The sequence below is a fragment of the Varanus komodoensis genome, unplaced genomic scaffold, assembly GCF_004798865.1.
Source record: "Varanus komodoensis strain SLA01 unplaced genomic scaffold, ASM479886v1 scaffold2, whole genome shotgun sequence".
In the NCBI taxonomy this organism is placed as follows: domain Eukaryota; kingdom Metazoa; phylum Chordata; class Lepidosauria; order Squamata; family Varanidae; genus Varanus; species Varanus komodoensis.
In genome coordinates, this window is record NW_025335568.1 from 34,470,211 (window position 1) to 34,486,847 (window position 16,637).

General features: G+C 41.2%; 1 protein-coding gene across 2 annotated transcripts in view; it reads left to right on the forward strand.

The window, feature by feature from the left end:
* Positions 1-4,403: 4,403 nt before the first annotated feature.
* GAS6 (growth arrest specific 6) overlaps positions 4,404-16,637 on the forward strand; it is a 58,811-nt gene continuing 46,577 nt past the window's right edge. Inside the window, exons 1-2 of one of the 2 annotated variants that reach the window (XM_044429428.1) lie at positions 4,404-4,513; positions 5,405-5,577. In XM_044429428.1, the coding sequence (XP_044285363.1) occupies positions 4,444-4,513; positions 5,405-5,577 (243 nt within the window). In that variant the 5' untranslated portion in view covers positions 4,404-4,443. Of the gene's footprint in view, positions 4,514-5,223; positions 5,578-16,637 lie in introns of those variants that run through there. The other variant, XM_044429427.1, reaches the window with a different exon arrangement.

A 16,637-nucleotide genomic window follows, 5' to 3' on the forward strand; every position in this document is an offset into this window, starting at 1 on the left:
AAGTTTTCTTTTTAGGCATTGTACCCAAGGATGTTGGTAATCAAGCAATGTATTTGATTTTACATGTAACTACTGCGGTGAGGATTGCATTTACCCAACATTGGAAGAGTGAAGAACCACTTACCGACAAACTGATTCTAAAAAAGATCTTGGACTGTGCTGAAATGGACAGATTGACTTTGTCTCTGAAGGAGAAAGAAGATACAGACTTCTATCAAACCTGGGATTCTTTCTATTATTGGCTAGAGAAATGGGACTATGCATAGATTTAAATATGTTTATGGATTACCATAAAAAGTTTGGGGGGCTGACCCAGTAGGTCTGATGTTTTTGATGATTGATGATTTTTTAGGGTTTTTTCTGTTAGTTTTGTTACTTAGTAGAAAATAACAATAAAACTTATTTAAAAAAAAAGATTATGTCCTGCCCTAAGGCAATTTGCAAAAGTGAAGACTGTGGAGACCAGAATCAAGTGGACTAACAGAAAGGACCAACAGGCAGTTGAAAGCTCACTAGGGAAAATTGTGTCAGGAAACAAGACTCCAGAAGCCGGAAATTCTTCCCCTAGCATTGCTCAGACTTAGTTCAAGGAGACAAACAAAAATGAGTCCATTTGAGGTCATACATGGGAAGCTGTACTCAGGGTGGAAGCGGGATGATGTCATGTTTACTAGTGATGTTTTGGTGGAGGGAAAGGATATGTTAAAGAATTACATGATGGCTTTGCAGGATACTATTAATTCCCTCTATAGGTACATCAAGTGGGCCTTTATGTTCCAGTACACCCCTTTCAGCCTGTAGATGAGGTCCTAGTGGGCACAGGAACCCTTGAAGGAGAGGTGCATAGGCCAGTTACAAGTGTTGCTGATTACTTCCACTCCTGTGAAGGTTGTTGGACTACCAACATGGATCCATTGCACTTGTGTGATAAGTGCACCAGAGACTGCTGAGGAAGAGGACACTGCAGCTGTTCCTACAAGGAGAAAGGACAGCCAGAAGCAGACGTGGACTGTGAACCTGTGGAGGATTTGAGAGTTCTCTTCCAGGATAAAGGTTTGGAAAGAGACCAAACAATTTGAATTTATTTATTTATTACAAGCATTTGTATCCCATCTTTCCTCACAAGCGCTCAGGACGGCTTACGTAGTATAAAATTCTAAAAATACAATAAGAAAACCACACTTATTAATACATCTAAAATCAAACATTATAAACTAAAAAATAAGAAAGGAAAAATAAAATAGGAAGTGCAACCGTGAAAACAAAAAGAAAACAAAATATCTTAAAACATCTAAAACCCCTGATTGTTAAAATGATGGTTAAATAAAAAGGTCTTTACCTGGCACTGGAAGGAGTATGAAGATGCCAGGTGGACCTCTCTGGGGAGTGCATTCCATTGTCTTGGCGCCACTCCAGAGGAGGCTCTCCTCTGGGTAGACACCCTCCGTACTTCCTTCAAGGAGAGTTCTCAGGAGCAAGGCCTCCCCGGCCAATCTTAAGGGGCGTGAGGGCATATAGGGAAGGAGACAATCCTTCAGGTATTGTTTGATCAATAGGGCAGAGATGTGGCTATTGTTATGCAACTTTTGGGCTACTGAGGGATGGGGGATGACCCAGGAAAATCTAAGTATAATCCAACCACACAGTCTTTTCTCAGCTCAGATGGAAAAGACCTAGAGGTTGGAATGCCAAGTGAAGGGTTCAGGTTCACCTGAACCTGTAAAATGAGTTTTGGGGAAAGGTCCTAATGAGGACTTGTCTATGCAGATATCAGAACATTTAAAAGGGTCACAAGAGTTAGTAAACACTCCTATGTGGATTTCTCTATCATCATTCAAAATCTAACTTTGGAGGATGCAGGTGCTTACTATTGTGTGAAGTAGGAAAAGTCACCACACCATGATGTAGATTTAAAACTGCATGTGAAATTCAAGTAGTTGTGCATAGAGAAATCTTACCTACTGAGGAACATAATGGAGTAGATCAAATAGTTATGTTGGTACAACAACATCTGACTGCTGGATATGCTTACACCCAGGGGATACGGGGAAGACAGCATTTCCCTTCAGAGCAATCCCCTTGCCTGTCCAGGTAGTAGCATCAGCAGACCTAATTTTTAAAGAAGGTCCCTTTGAGAATAAGACATTGAACAATCTTGGCTCAACACTTAACAGACAGAATTTCTGGGATGTGGGGAATTCACAAGGGATCCATTGTTGGGTTGAGAATTACTCCGCCACTTTTCAGGCTGTTACTTTTGTAGGGAAATCCAAGTGCACCTGGACAATGCACTTCATGCTCTGGCCAGGGAAAGCAAATCAAACTTCTGCAGATTCAAATCTATGCAAAATTAGAGCAGACTGGTTGCATAAGAATGGTACTTTTGTAACTGGGTTCCATTCACAATGGGTAAAAGACTGTTCTTGGGAATGGGAGAACCCCAGCATCTCAGGATGTATTGACACAAATTTTTCCAACTCTAATGAGGAGGATGTGGAATTGGAAATAACATTGTGTATAATGAAGACTGACCAAGAAACCTTTGCCTCTTGGGAAAGAAACTGTTATTGTAGTAATTCCTGTGGGCCTTTCATACTGACGATCCCACTACCTTTAATGGTCCATGGGCAAAAGGAATAAAGTCAAGGTGGGGCGCTATTCATTTGTGGCAGGAGAGCATATAAAAGACTACCTACAACATGGTTTTGAAGTTGCTACATTGGATCAACTCTTCCCCCTTTCACCATTATAAAAGGGAAAGATCTCCCCAGTTAAGGGGCCTTACCAACTCCTAATGCAACTCTTTCTGAATTACAGAAAGTGATAGATGAAATAGAGCCTTTCCATGAAGCTTGGCACAGGGCTGCTTGGATCCCTTTTTTGGGAAGCCAAGGCTTAATCATGGAAAATTTTGAGAATTCAGTACCAATTAGATATCTTATTTAATAAGACAGGAGAAGCTTTTCTCCTCATAGGAAAGGAGCTTTGTTCCCTAGCTATACAGAACCACTTGGCTTTGGACTACCTTTTACACTCTGCAGGAGGAGTGTGTGGCATGTTTTATTTGACCCACACTTGTTGCAAACAAGTGAATGATAATGGGAAATTTGTTGAAAATACGGGGCACTGGATTTTGAATACTAGCCACTTTGCCCCACAACTGACCAAAGAAACAGGGTTCAATCTGTGGTAATAGTTAACTATTTGAATTCCCAATTTGGGATGAGTCTCTCTCATATTTAGACTAGGTTAGTTTATTATAGTTATCCCTATTAATCTCTTGTTGTGGGATTCAGTTATTACCTACTTGTGGAAAACGCTTATTTGCCTTACTTCCATGTCCAGAAGGACTGTCTTGATGACAGTGCGCTATCCTAGAGGCCAAGTGAATGGATTGTCTTATCAACATTGAGTGAGTCGTAGGTGGAAGGAAAGAAAGCCCACCTAAGACTCAAAGAGGGGACTGAAGGAGACAGGTTGATTTCCAAATGGGCCTAGGCAACCATAACCTTTAGGTCTACAGGACATGTACAAAGTGATAAGGGAGACTGAGGTAAGGAGAAGCTCCAAGTTACAAGCATAGTTTTAACTGATAAACTGGTGGGAGCTTCAGCAAATTTTAATTGGTAGAAACAGTTGTGAGCAGGCATAAGACCTGTAGTGCAAAAAATTATAGCCAACCTGAGTACAGTTTCTGACCACCTTTGTGTTGGAAGGTTATCAAATGTTTACGTGTTAGCATGGCTGGGTTCCACAACAACACATGGTTCAGCAACAGTTGAGCCGCTACCAATACTCTGGTTTGTTTCTTTGTGAATTCAAACTGGCAGCAGTGGCTTTTCTGGCTTTCAATCACATTTTTTCCAGCCCTATCTGGAGATAAAGGGTCCCCATATGTCGGAGATGGCTTAACAGCACACAACAACATCTGGAGACACCAAGGATTGAACCTGGGACTTTGTGTGTGCAAGCCTGGAGCTCCACCTCAGGCATAAAAAACAAGCAAACGCACACCTGAAAGCCGAAAGGCACACTTTTGCATACACTACAACATAGTGCACCGCGACTTTAAAGGAATCTGGGACACCCACGACCGGCGGGCAAGGTGTTCGAGGCTCGCTCTGCGTTCTCAGCAAGAATGTTTCTCAAGGCAGGGCCCGGCCCGCCCGCCTGCCTCCTCTCCCCACCCTGCCTCGGGCAGCTCTCCTGCACCGAGGGCGCGGGAGGCACGCGAGGTGTGTCGCTCCCTCGCGGAAAGCCCGAGTGCGAACTTTCTCAATTGATTGGCTCAAATGCACAAGCGACTCCCCCGCTGGGCTCGGCAGCGTCCTCGCCGCTGCCTCCAACAGTAGCTCGCTGCGCTCCCTCCTCCTGCACCAGACCGCCCTGCTCCTCTCGGCCAGTCAGAGGGCGCAGCCCAAGCCCCACAGCAGCCGCCGCATCATGCAGCAGCCGCCGGCTCCAGCTGCTGCCGCCCTCTTGCTAGTCCTGCTGGCTACCGACTCCTCTCAGAGTGAGTAGCAGTACTTCGAGGGGCTGCCTTTTCCTTCCGGGGGGAGGAAAGCACCGCTCCGCCACCATGCCGACATCTCCTTGAGGAGAAAAGCTATTTCCACTGCTCCTCCTCCTTGCATTATTCACGCATCTGTTGTACAGAAATCCACACTAGCCGTGCAGCATCTGCGTCTCTCCCGGGCTGGGGAAGAGTCCATGTTATGTACCCTGCCTTTTGTGGCGGGGGGGCTCTCTGCCCCTGCCTCTCAAGGTCAGGGCATCCTAAAGCGCTTCCTCACAGCAGGAGCGGGTTGAGACCCCTGGGACAGCCCCCCGTTTTTTCCCGGCGAAGAGTGTACCTCGTTTATAGATAACTTCGTGTGTGTGCGTGTGTGTGTGAGAAGGTCGCTGGTCTCCTCTCCCCCACCCCGTGTTCACTTTTTGAGCCCTTCCGCTACTACTGAACCTTCGGGGTTGACTGTACCATTTTCCCGAAAAAGGGTGGGGTGACGCTCTTCTCGAAGTATTGTTCTTCTGCGTGAGAGCGCGCCCTTGGAGCGGAAGGGTCGCAAGGATGCCATTGTTTACAGCGCGGCTCCTGGCTGCGGCATTGTTTGGGTTCTCGAGGCAGGAGAAGGGTACACTGAAGGGCTGCGGGGTAGCTAGGAATGGAGCCGGAGCCCTGGGGAGGAGGGTTGCGGGGCCAGGGAAGCTCCACGAGGACTGCCATGTATAGGGGAGTTCATGACAGCGCCTCCGCTCTGGATATCACGGCGCGGGTTCGGCTTCGCTGACAAGGTTCGCGGCAGGGTGACTTCTCCCCTTCCTCTTTGTTCCCGTGTCGAGCGGAGGGGCTTCAGCATTAATCCCCTCCTTCCTCTCCTGCGCCCCGCTTCATTTGGGGCCCCAGCTATGCTATTGTACAGAACCCGGGACGAGGCTTCCCAGTTCCTTCGGCAGCGGCACCGCCGAGCCTACCAGATCTTCGAAGAGACCAAGCAAGGCCATCTGGAGCGGGAATGCGTGGAGGAATTCTGCAACAAGGAAGAAGCCCGGGAGGTGTTTGAGAACGACCCTGAGACGGTGAGAGAGCAGGGAAAGAAGTGCTGATGATGTGTTAATAACAATAACAACAACAGTGACGAACAGGTTTAAGTCCTGCAGCAACAGGAATGGGAATGAGGGCGCCAGCTGCTTGCACAGCTGGGGAAGTTGTTTGGAGGAGGAGCCATTAGATAAATAACTAAAACCACGCAGAGTAACCAGCACTTCTCTTAACAAGATTCTGTTTGGATTGCCAGGCAGAGAAAGCAAGAGCAGCGAAAGGGGGCGGGGGAGGGAGTGGGGTGTTTACATTGCCAAGTTAGCATTAATCTGCACGGGACTCTCTTTAATATCTCTGTTTTAAGGACAGATTAAATCCTAGTGCAGCCAGGATGTAGTTAGCGGAGTATGGGGAGCGGGGAAAGGTGGAGGAGTTGTATTTCTTTTGAGGAAATTAACTTGCTTTACTGCTTCTCTGTTCAAACTCCCCCTTTGTGTATCTTAGATATTTAAAAAGTTTGCAAATTTAAGGATTTTGCTGATGAAAATTGTGATAAATAAAAAATTCAAAATATTTTTGTTTAAATGAGTAATCAGATTTTCACAGTGGAGTGGGAGACATCAGTCGCATTCTGGATCAATACTTGCTTATGTTGGTAGATAAGTGCTCAGTAATTCTTGCTAGATAGAAGCAACATCTTTTAAATACATATTATGCCTGGTGAAAGAATGGCATTTTTATGAATCAACAGCTGTTCCATGCTAAAACTGACAACATAGAAGGCATTTTAAATGAAGACCGTTTATATGGTTCATTAGTAGGTGGGTATTGGATTTCTAATTGTATTCAGATTATTACTTTTAGATTGTCCAATGCTTGCAGTTGTCTTGAATGGTTGCTTAAATATGATTTCTGTTCTGTATGCATCTTTTGGATGTGCTTTCCTGAGCAAGCTTTTTTATTGTAGGGATTATGTGGTATTAGTTTAGGAATACATTGGAGAAGAAATTGACTGGTGCTTTTACACAAGGCTATGCATTCCCGTTAATGATTTGGTGGTGGGGGGAGGGTGAACCTTATGTAGGTCAAAAGTACTGGACATGGGAGGGACTTGTCTCTTTTCTTGCAGGAGTTAGTGCTGTCTGTGTGTGTGGGTGTTTTTTTTTTTTTAAGGCAAAACATGTCTTGACTTGTACACTCTTAATGGGCTCATAGAATGACAGCACACAAAATAGTAGCAAAAGTATAGTTAAAAATACAGCAAATACATTCTGCTTGCAGTAGTTTCAACCTCTGACATCAGGCTGGAAGTAAAGTCAGGGTTTTGCTGACTTTTGGATAGAGCAAAAGGGATAGATATATTTGATTTCTACTATAATATACATTATGAGGCATTATATAGTATACAAGTTGACTGTTGTGCTCTCACCATTATTCATCAATTATTATTTGACACTTTCTAATTTTATGTAACTTTTTTAATATAAAAGCTTAGCCCCACATTTAATCAATTCTACTAAAACCCATGTTTGCGAAGTTACTACAATTTGTAGCAGGATGTTGAGTAGTAATTGAAATTTCCCTGGAGGTGAAAAATCTGAGAAAACCAGAGTTTTATTTATTGGATTTTTAGGTAGAGACATTGTTTTAAATTAATAGCCATGCCACAGATGTTGGGTTTGTTTGTCGGAAGTGATGTCTGATTTAAACTGATTTTTTGAACAGCCTTGAAAAATGTGTAGTGTTCCAATTGGGAATGCTATATTTATCAAAATAAATGCAATGAAAGTGTTTGATTTTACAGTACCATTGTGTTCCATTTTGCTTTCATTTTCTCATGTTTCCTTAAATAAGTATAAGAAATAAGTATAATTTTGGTCATCAAGAATGTACTTACTGAGAATTAAATCAAGTTCACATGTAATGAGAAGTCACCATGAGTGAATTTCCCCACAGGACTTCTTGTCATGACAACTATCATTTTGCATATTTGAGACAAGATAGAGGCACACCATGGTTTCTAGTTGCATGCGAACCTGGTGAGGGTGAGTTTTTGCCATGGTTGGTAAACCTGAAACTGCCCATGGGTTCTTGGAAATTAGGCACTGTACAGCCATCCTGATGAACTCCAGTGATCATAAGAACCAGGTCTCTTTCTAGTGTAGTGGGCATTTGTGTGAATGAGAGATGTCCAAGATTCAAATGACATCCCATTTATGAACTCAGGAGTGCACAACTTGTGGTCCTCCAGACATTTTGTTCTACAGCTCCCATCAGTCATAGCAACTATTGCCAATGGTGAGGGAAAATGGGAGGTGTATGCATGTCACTCTTGCTTCCAACACCTGTCTTTGCATTATGCTAATCATAACTACTTTAGAGGCTTGTTGTTTGGATTGCTCAGATAATGTATGTGAAGTATTTGAATAGTCAAAAGTGCTATATAAATACCAAGTATCATTATTATATTTAATTATACCATTGAATGGCAATCTGAGTGCAAGAGAAGTTGAAATGCACCCGTGAATATTACTGCCACGTCACAACTTCTATAAGTAAACAAATTGTTAGTCTATTCAATTTGTTCCTGGTTTTATACACTATTGCAGTCTTGTACTGAAAAACACCATCACAGATGCTTTGCTGGTTAGGCAAAAGGTTTACCTCTTGAGTGCTTGCTAGAAACTGCCCAGACACCTATGGAAGGTAAATAAGCCAAGCATGAAGTTTATCTACACAACCTGGCAATTGGAGATACATGCTCTGAACCTGGAAGCTTCATTTGCACTTTGAACTGTGATAATCATTAATAGTCAAATTCATGAAAGAAATGCCCGTCCCTTAACACTTCACTAGCATCAGACTCTCCTATCAGAACTGCAGTGTGACATTTGATGTACATAATGTCGGCAGAATGGTGCAGTGCCACCTTCAATTTAATCTTGATCATGATTATTCCATTTATTTATGTTAATCTGTTTCAGTTGTTGCTTCAGAAATTGTTTTAACAAATAGAATACTTTCTCTTCACACTATTTTATAATCCATTTGATCATCTGAGGCCCTCATTCAAGGGAAACTTGCAAGGTGGAACAACAGGAAAGGTCTCCTCAGTGGTAACTCCCTGATTGTGAAATGATCTTTCTACTGATGTCCACCTTGCGCCATCCTTATGTCAGGTTAAGCCTGCTCTCTGTGCTGAGGTGCTTGACTGTACATGGTAGGATTTTAATGTCAGTGCTTGTATAAGGTCCTGGTATCTTACTGTAACTGGTTCAAAGTTACTGTAGCTGTTTCAGAACTCAATGATGGAAATAATTTTTGCATTTCTTTGCTTCTCTAAAGAATAGAGAATAGATTTTTCATATTTGGAAACAAACTATATGTTGTTCTATTTGCTAACATGCTACGTAGTCTTCTTTGTGCTTGGTAAATAAATGTAAGGAACTGGGTTACAAGTTATTCCATTTAAAATATGTGCTGTGGTAGAAGGGCATTGGTTTCTATGATATAATTTCTCAGCGGGGGAGAATTCTTTGAGAATGACAAATCGTGACAGGGATTTGAGAAGGTCTGGAAAAAAGGTAACATATTTATTGCCAGTTCTGCTTATTTCATGCTGGTACAGTAACTGTTCTATCCAAATACTGTGTATGCAATTATATGCTGGCATAACAAATTCTAGGGAATTTGTTTCCCTAACAAATTAGGGAAATTTAGGAGATAATTTTGGTATGGCAGGAACTTCAGAGAGTTTTAACAGTCCAGAAATATTTGCTTGAATACCATGCTGAGCAAGTAATCTAGGTGTTTACTTGCTGGACTTGGGGGAAACGAGCATCCTAGACACAAAGCTTTAAGAGAAGCCATGATGCAGTGCTTGGAATATTTTTGCTTACAAGACATACAGCCTATTTCAGATTGCTGCTATAGAATGGAAAGGAATCTTAAGGCTGTGGCATTGAATTTACTGTGTGCAGGAAACAAATAATTGACCTTCAGTATTAGTTCAGGTACTTGAGCTTGTTAACAGGCTGCTGTGAAATATGGCTGACCTAACCTTAAAGTTTTCCAAAAACAATGTCAGCAGAGTAAAACAGTATTATGGGAAGAAGATAAAACATAACACATAAATACCAGCTGCATTTAGGTCTGGTATAGATGTCATACTGCTTGATTGTCCAATTATTGTGGTATATGTACATTTGTGTCACTTATGAAGTTTGTTTTTTGTTTTGCTTTTTAGTCATCAGCTTGTTTTTAGTTAACAGGACATTTCCTTTTTTTTTTCCTGCAAGACTCCTGGTCCATGACAGTTGCATGTCATTTCAGTAATTTTTATTATTAATTGATACAGTTCAATAAGTCAGAAACTTATTTACCACTGTTTAAGTCTCCTGGTCAAAGTCTATGAGAAATACAGTGCAAGCTTCAACATGTATACTTGGAAACATTGTGATCAGTGTGATCTTTCCTAATATGTATGCTAGGACTGCTTCCTTAAAAGTGCTTAACTTTGGTTGCATCCACATTTGATTCAGTATAAGAAAGTGTTAGCCCAAAGTCTTGGGTTAACTTGTATTATAATGTACAGATGGATTTTTGTAGTTATGATAAAACTTTTGGTGTAATTGGTAGAGCTGTTCTTATGTCACAGATGGATGGCTCTGATTGCAAGAGAATCTGGTTGTGATTGAGCTGAGGAGGAGCTGCTTGGATGCTAGAGAGGAGCAGGACAGATGGAAGGGCCTAGCAAAAGAGCAGCAGGAAATCAGATGGGGAATAGCTCAAACAAGTGAGGGCAAAGCAAAGTCCATATGAGGAGTCTAAGAAGGGAAAGCAAACTTGAGGAGAGAGGTATACATAACCTCTTTCTGCAAGATGCCAGAGGAGTGTAGTTCAGTTGATTTAAAATAACCAGCTGATTCTTAGGTGACAGCCTTTTGTTTGTTCTAACAGGTATGAAGGAAACCTAAAATGAAATGAAAACCTAAAGTCCATGGGTTGTATTCAGTGCTGTCTGTTTGCCAGTGGAACAAGCTACCGGTGACATGTGCTCCTAAATTGACTGCAAAGGGTTGGGGGACCTTTGGAGTAGACTTGGGGGCACATGGAAAGCTGAGGAAGAAAAAGGGAAGTCTCATTGCAGGAGCAAAAGTCCACTTGTGTAACATTGCAGTAATCCCATTGTGTGAGCTGTTATTTATTTGTTGTCTTTGCTTTTTTTAAACAGGATATCTATAAACAGTGTTTGGTAGAAATGTCTAATATATGCACTACTTCTGTTTGTGCACACTCATAATTACAGTTGATTTTTAAACTTTAACATAATTAAAACTGTCTATTTTATATACACAACATTGCTCCCTGTCTCTGTCCCAGCATGAATCCCCAGTTGAGGTTGGGGAAGAATGTGTCTGTGTTCCATTCATCCTCACAATGTTTCTGAGTTTGGTAAGTATTTATGCAGGATGGGGAACTGAAGTTAAAATGATGTCCAAGGCCACCCAGCAGGGTTTATGGTTTAGTTGACTTTTAAAGTAAATAAAATATAGCTGACTTTGCAAACTTTGGAAAATTGAGCATGTAGAAATGAATCAAAAATTTGGTCTTGGTGTTTACCACAATCAGTTTAATTTGAAATAAAAACAAGGAATGATTGCCCACACAGGGTTTTCTGCATTGTGCTATAGCTGTTTTTTTTTCCCATTTGGCATGATAAAACATCATTTTTACCTTTTCTGCTTAGCCTCTCATTTCACAAAATAGTATTAACTTTTTAAATAGCATTTTTCAATATTTAAGGTATATTAACTATTATTTTAAAATTCAGTAAAACAGGCCACTATTTTTCTCATACAGAAGAACAAGGCTGATAGATAGTTTTATCTAAAAGTTGTAAGAAGTTGTCTTTCTATAAGGTGATAGTTTTGCATGTCACATATGCGCTCTACCACTCAACCTCCCTTTTCACAGAAAGCATTTCATATCTCAGTAAAACCTGAATTCTGGTTCTCTGAATTTAAAATCTAGAATGCTAGCTAACAATGTTGAAAGGGACTTCACAACTCAGCCACTATTCCAGTTCTGTTTTTGTTTCATATATAATTGTGTATTCAGTACTCCTATTCTTTATTATATTTTTTTCTTGAACAGATGTCTATTATTAGTAACATCAATATCAAGACAGGATTAAGAAAGTGCTTTCAGCTTTGGTTTGTGTGTGTATATGTGCACGCACACAAATGCAGACAGTGAAACTGAACAATCTTAACTACCAAACAAAATCATGAATTGTCAATTATGTATAGTATAGGCATGCTAGATTTTCAGATTCCTATATCACTCTACCAAAGGCAGGTAGCCAGATGAGAAAGGAAATTTCCTGGTAATCAGTTTGGTCAGGGTCGACATATATATAAAACATAAGACTGACAGCATCATATAGATAGATCAGGGTGAAGTTGAAAAAGATATAAGGGCCACCTTTCCATAATGGCTTTTGAAGGTTCTGCTTTTGTGTTGTATCAGCTACTACTTAATCATTCCCTGAGTTTTTTGTTGTGATGCTTTGATAGTGTGCTTTGTTTTATTAATCATTCTAAGAAGGTAAAATGTATAAATATGTGGAAAAACTGTAAGAAAGAACATGCAAAGAAGGTAGACAGAAGATCTGCAGATTTTGCTTCTGCGTCAGTCCATTGTTTTAGAACAATTGTGTACAGTTTTATTTGTATGCTATACGGTGTCAAGCATTGACTTGGCCATGGTCAAGAGCTCCCCATCCGTCTCATGTGTGCCTCCTCCTTCCCACCCTCCATCAGTGGCTACTGGGGCTCCACTGGCTGCCCCATCTGTGCCACCCACACCTGGGCTCACAGATGGCGAATAACGCCAGGTGAGGAAGCAGGCCAAGAAGATGTCAGAAGCACAGAAAGACAAGGTACAGGAAGCAACCATGGTGCCGTTCTTCACCAGTGCAGTCTGCACCTATGCCGGCCCTGGTTCCTATGATGGTACCCATGGGTATCCAGTCTTTCTTCAATGGGCAGAATTGGAACTCACCACTCTGAACTACAGTCCATCTGCACCCATAGATCTCGCTCTGTGAGGGTGCTGTTTTTCTCTTACCAAGAGCAGCCAATGCCTGTGCTGCCAGTGGGAATTCGCTGCATAGAACCTCCTTCTTGCCTGTGCCATCTCGAGCCTCCAGCTGAGGAGGCTAAGGGAACAGTCCAGGTCTCCACTGTTTACCTGGGCCCAGGAGGCGTACCTGACCTGGATGCTGCTGCCACCACCACCGTACTATTAGTACCCTGGCTATCTGGAGGAGAGAGGCCCCGTCAGCCCATGGTTCCTATGGTGACCCCCACCCCCCAGTCTGCTGCCCAGCAGATCCTAGGAAGCTGCTTCCAGTGCCTCAGTCACCTGCCCCACCTCAGCCACCTGTCTCGCCACCTTGCCAAGAGTCATTGTCGTCAGGCCTAGAAGACTATGCCGACTCAGAATTGCCTCTGCAGGAGGACCTACTCACCTTCTCTCCTGACAACATTATTTTGGTGCAGGGGCCAGGATCCTCCTCTGAAGACCTGGGAAGGTTCTCCAAGCTTATCCTCCAGTTGGTAGCATTGCTCAGACTTGGAGACGCAGCAGCTCACTGAACTAACTGTGGGTCAAGTCTGCAATGTTGTCCAAATGGAGCATGTAGCGCTGGTTGACATCTTGTTCTTTTTGGTGCTCCTCCAGTCCATGAAGGAACTGTGGAAGGCACCAGCCCAGCCACAGCCAACATCCTGCTGCTTGGAGAAACCTGTACCAGATCAATGAATGGGACATGTAGTTGCTTCTGCAAAACCCCCAGCCAAACTCTGTTATTATAGAGTCAGCAAAAGGCTGGCCCCCAAAGGAGTACTTGGTGCTGGCAGATTGAGAGAGATACCATGAGGTACCCGTGGTGAGGAGGGTCTTGTTGATTTTAAACGGAAGAGCTAAAGATGTGCTTCAGTGTTGCCCATTAAATTCAATGAACTTGCAGGCTTAACTTTGCTCAGATTGCATGTCTTCTCTGTGATTGGCCAAGAATCATCTAAACAAGACAGCTGTATTTACAAGATGTTCTTTAAATTTTAAAAGAAAATGTTACTAATATTTCTTGGTAATAGGCTTCTAATAGTGCAACACTGACATCATGATAAATATAGAAGCACTTGCCCTTCTTTTATATAAAGGATGTTTGCCAGCCAAGATAATGAGATCACGTCTAATAATGGAAATATTTAGATATAAATGTCTATCTAAATGTTTATTAATACATTAGAGCATGAGGAAGGAATGTAATATTGGCGAGGGAGTGGAGGATTAAGAGTATGAAATGTCTTTGCTTTATGTTGGTGCATTTCAACAGTCTAAAAAATTGATATCCTTGAAAATGCAACCCAAGTTTAGCCGTACTAAATACAATCACTTTATGGATTTGATGTGTAGAACTGTAAAAGCTTATTCAGAAGATTTTGACCATACATTTTAGGATTTTACTAAAATTTCTCAGTTGGAGCTATTAGTTTATGGGCTCCATGAGGCCCCCATGCTCCCCAGCTGATCACACTTTCTGCTTTTGAACTGTTGATTCAAATTTATACCACAGGTATTTGAGTGTTAGAAGAGTGCTAGGAAGCTATATTACTGGGAGGAAGATTATCTCTGGTTTGTGCAGTGAAGGAAGTTCACCCTATTTTGGAACTGTCTGCACTTCAGTCAGTTAGAAGTTGGATCCTAAATACGGGAAGAAGGGCTTCCATTAGTAAAGTAAGAATATTGAACTGTGAAAATTGGCACTGTATAGGCCATAGCTAAGAATATGATTACAACCATGTATCTGTTTTATGGATAAACTTAAGTTGGATTCCTGGATAAGTTCATTCTGTAAAGTATATAATGCCAATATTGTTGTTTTATGTAATTTTTTGTGAAAACAAATAAATACTTCTTGGAAAAAGTCTCCATTCTGACTCATATGGAGAACTTCCATAGAAATAGAAGACACTGCTTCTCAGACTCTTGTCTTCTGTGAGCTTTGAGAGTGGCAGGGCTGGCGTATCCTCCTTATTGCATTAGTTTATATATCTTGAGGATTGCCTGCTTGTGGCCTTCCTGGAAAGAAATGCTGCTTTGCTTCACTGATTTTGCATTTTTGATAGAATATGGATTTTGATTCATCTTACAGGAGTACTACAGGTCTTTCAAGACATCATGGTGTCATGAGGAATAAATACTGAGGCTTTTGCCAATGACAGAAATTCAGTGGTGACTTCTGGAATTACATCCTGTGCACCCCCCCCCCCCCATGGCAAAGTACAAGATCTTCTTGTGCTCAGTGGCCTTTGGTCTGCGTGTCTGTCAGTGTCCTGTGTCCAAATAGTCAATTTGGGCCAAATCTAGTGAACACTTCCCTGGATGTGGAAGTATGATTTACACGGCCCACTCCTGTATTTTGCATACACTGGCTATTTACATGGGAGATCCAGGCTTGAAAATATGTTTAATGATCCCCAGTAAAATGCTGGGTCAAAAACAATGCCATGGCACCTTGTAGAAGCCACTCTACCAACAGTTTGATTTTGTGTGTCCCAAAGCTTTGTTCTGTGTGCACATCATTACGAAAAAATGATACACATTGTTGGGATAGATCAAGGCTGTGTCCTTTGCTCTTGTCATCCTCTCTCTACTATCTGCATGGTGGGTAAACACATGCGTCTGTTCTGTGCTTATAGGCTCACTCTGTGACTTCAAACTGTGCACAATTTTAAAAAAATAACAAAATGGTAAGACAGGATAGTTTAATGATAACAAAAAAGAGTGAAGATTGAGAGAGGATTGTATTGCATTGTACCTATATGGGGAAAACAGATAATGGGTAGGAATTTGTGATATTTTAGTTGGGCTTGATTAAAATGTATTAGATTGTACTCAAGCTAGAAAAAATCATGTCTGCTTTGATAGTCATGTTTTTCTTCAGAGGGACTTTGCAAGTGTCCCTTTTGGTTTTTTGAAAATTACTTCACTTGTATTATGTTCTCATGTTGGTACTGAATGCTTTAATTAGGTATTTGTTAACAAACTGCATAGACACCATGATTTGTAATATGATCCTTTGAAAGCAGCCTAGATCTAGACATAGAATAAGTGAGATAAGTAAAACATTATATTGCATTACATAAAAACATAGCAACCTATAATGGAAGTTAACAGACTTTAAAAACAAGCAAATACTAACATAGCACAATATGGGGTGACCTGTAGCAATGGACTTTTGCCTCCAAATATTCCCATCTTCAGTACTGTGTAGGATGCAATCTTTTCTGTTATTTGAACTTGATGCTGGAATAAATGATAGCTAGAGAGATCAGAAGCTAAGCTTATCTATATAATTCTGGACAGTGTTGGTGTTTGCCCAAGGCATCATCCACAGTTTTCTGACTCATTGTTTTTTAAAAAAACTTCCTACCAGTGAAAAGACCCAAAGCAATAAGCTCATTGTTCCTTTGATGTCATGTCTTGCTAGAACATCTTCATTATAATTTCTGTGGTAAACCTTTGTACACCAGCAAGAAATGATTAGCAGCTTCTTATATTGTAGTGTTGTAGAATCAGACTAATGAAGAGATCATTGGTACTTGGAAACTGAATATGCATTAATTTGTTTGTTGCATTTTACAGAAAGATATATTCTTTTTTTAAAATAAATTTTATTAAGATTTTTAAACTAACACTAAAAACATCAATCATCAAATAACATTAGACGTACTGGGTCAGCCCCCTACTCATCGGTGGGTAGTTCCTCACTTTTCCAGTGTTGAGCGAATGCAATCCTCGCCTCAGTGATTACATGTAAAATCAAATACATTTCTTGTTTACTAATATTCTCTGGTATAATGCCTAATAAAAAAAACTTCAGGTTTAAAGGTTAAGGGTTTTTGTAACATTTCCTCGAGCCATTTATGTATTTTAATCCAATACTTTTTCACATTGTCGCAAGTCCGCCACATATGGTAAAAAGTACCCAATTTATGTTTACATTTCCAACATCCATTTGACATAT